A 1,549-nucleotide genomic window follows, 5' to 3' on the forward strand; every position below is an offset into this window, starting at 1 on the left:
GGAGCCATTGGGCGTCAGGGATCCTTGGAGCAGTCGAGAAGCGCTGGGAAAGGCAGCCGGAGCTGGCTGGGCCGTGGGGCCAGTGCTGGGGCACTTGTTGTTCCCTTGAAACCTGGCCAGGAGGCTGCCCAGGGCTGGGATGGCGACTTGAGCCAAGGAGGAATGTGGTACGTGCCAGCTCCAAGAGGAGGTGTCTCCAGAAACGGGCTGGGTTGCTGGAAATGGGGAAGCGGCCGAGCTGGTGGCTGCCAGCGCAACGCTGGTAATCACCCTCGGTGGAAGACGGGCACAGAGTTACCCTCGTGTGCGCTCACGCTGATCCATACAGCGTGGTGTTGGTGCTGACTGGAGCGAGTTTCTTTTCCCAGTGAAGGGAGCAGCCGGTGGGGAGAAGGCACTGGTGGGCAGGGGGTCCCGTGCTGGGCGCGGGGCATTGGGAACATCTCCCCTTGCATCGCCTCGCACCCTGTGCCAGCTGCCTGCTCTGCAGGGTGCTCATCTCCGGGAGCCCTTTGGGGATGGGTGGCTGCTGTGAGCAAAGGGAGCGGGGGTGTCGCAGGTTTAGGGGTGATCGGAGTGTGCAGCAAGTGCCGTTGGCACACAAGGGATGTGCGCCCGGGGCCCACGCTGTGCGTCTGGCCACGCATCCCTTGCCGAGGGCGTAGTGCAGATGCTGGGAGCAAAGGAGGAACGGCTGCATCCCAGTGAGTCAGCCTGGCCTGCCAAATCCTCTGCCGGAGGAATGCTTTGTCTCCCTGATGTTGCTGCTGTGCACGCCCACGCGCCAGGCCAGAGGGATGTGCCAACAGTCAAGTTTGGGCTGAGGGCTCTCCAGGCTGCCAAATCAGTGGGGAGTTGCTGGGAGACAGTGGGTGAGCTCTGGGATGTGCCCGGGGCCCACAACGGGCTTGTGCAATGAGCCTGTTTCCCACCACAGACTCGGGAGGTTCATCCCTGGCTCTGTTTCCCGGTGCAGGGGCTGCGCAGGTATGCACAGCATACCTTGGAGGGAGCCGCTGTGCTCTCTGCCCCACGACGGGTCAGTCAGGAGCAGGCACAGCTCCTGTGGGCATCGCTGCCTGCCCTGCTCCCCGTAGTCAGGGTCCTGCTGCCTGCAGGACACTGAGCTTCACGCTCTGGTTCCTCCTTGCAGGGGTTTTGAACAGCTGAGCATCACCCACGACACGACAAGATGTTTGGGGGAAAAATGAGCAGCATTGGGAAGAAGCTGATTCGCCGGCGTGTGGTGGATCTGAGCTCCGAGGACACTCGTTTCGCTCGCTGCCTCTCCACGCTGGACCTCATAGCCCTGGGAGTGGGCAGCACGCTGGGCGCCGGCGTGTACGTGCTGGCTGGGGAGGTGGCCAAGGAGATGGCTGGTCCCTCCATCGTCCTCTGCTTCCTGGTGGCTGCCCTCTCATCTGTACTGGCCGGACTGTGCTACGCAGAGTTTGGGGCCCGAGTTCCCAAGACTGGTTCTGCCTACCTCTACAGCTACGTCACCGTTGGCGAGATCTGGGCTTTCACAACTGGCTGGAACCTCATCCTT

The 1,549-nt window shown here is 62.7% G+C and overlaps 1 protein-coding gene across 1 annotated transcript in view; it reads left to right on the forward strand.

Moving 5' to 3' along the window:
• Positions 1 to 1,192: 1,192 nt before the first annotated feature.
• LOC104506337 (cationic amino acid transporter 3-like) overlaps positions 1,193 to 1,549 on the forward strand; it is a 4,884-nt gene continuing 4,527 nt past the window's right edge. Inside the window, exon 1 of the mRNA XM_010147259.1 lies at positions 1,193 to 1,548. Coding sequence (XP_010145561.1) covers positions 1,193 to 1,548 — 356 coding nt within the window. The remainder of the gene's footprint in view (position 1,549) is intronic.

Source organism: Eurypyga helias, unplaced genomic scaffold (genome assembly GCF_000690775.1).
Source record: "Eurypyga helias isolate BGI_N326 unplaced genomic scaffold, ASM69077v1 scaffold22612, whole genome shotgun sequence".
NCBI lineage: Eukaryota > Metazoa > Chordata > Aves > Eurypygiformes > Eurypygidae > Eurypyga > Eurypyga helias.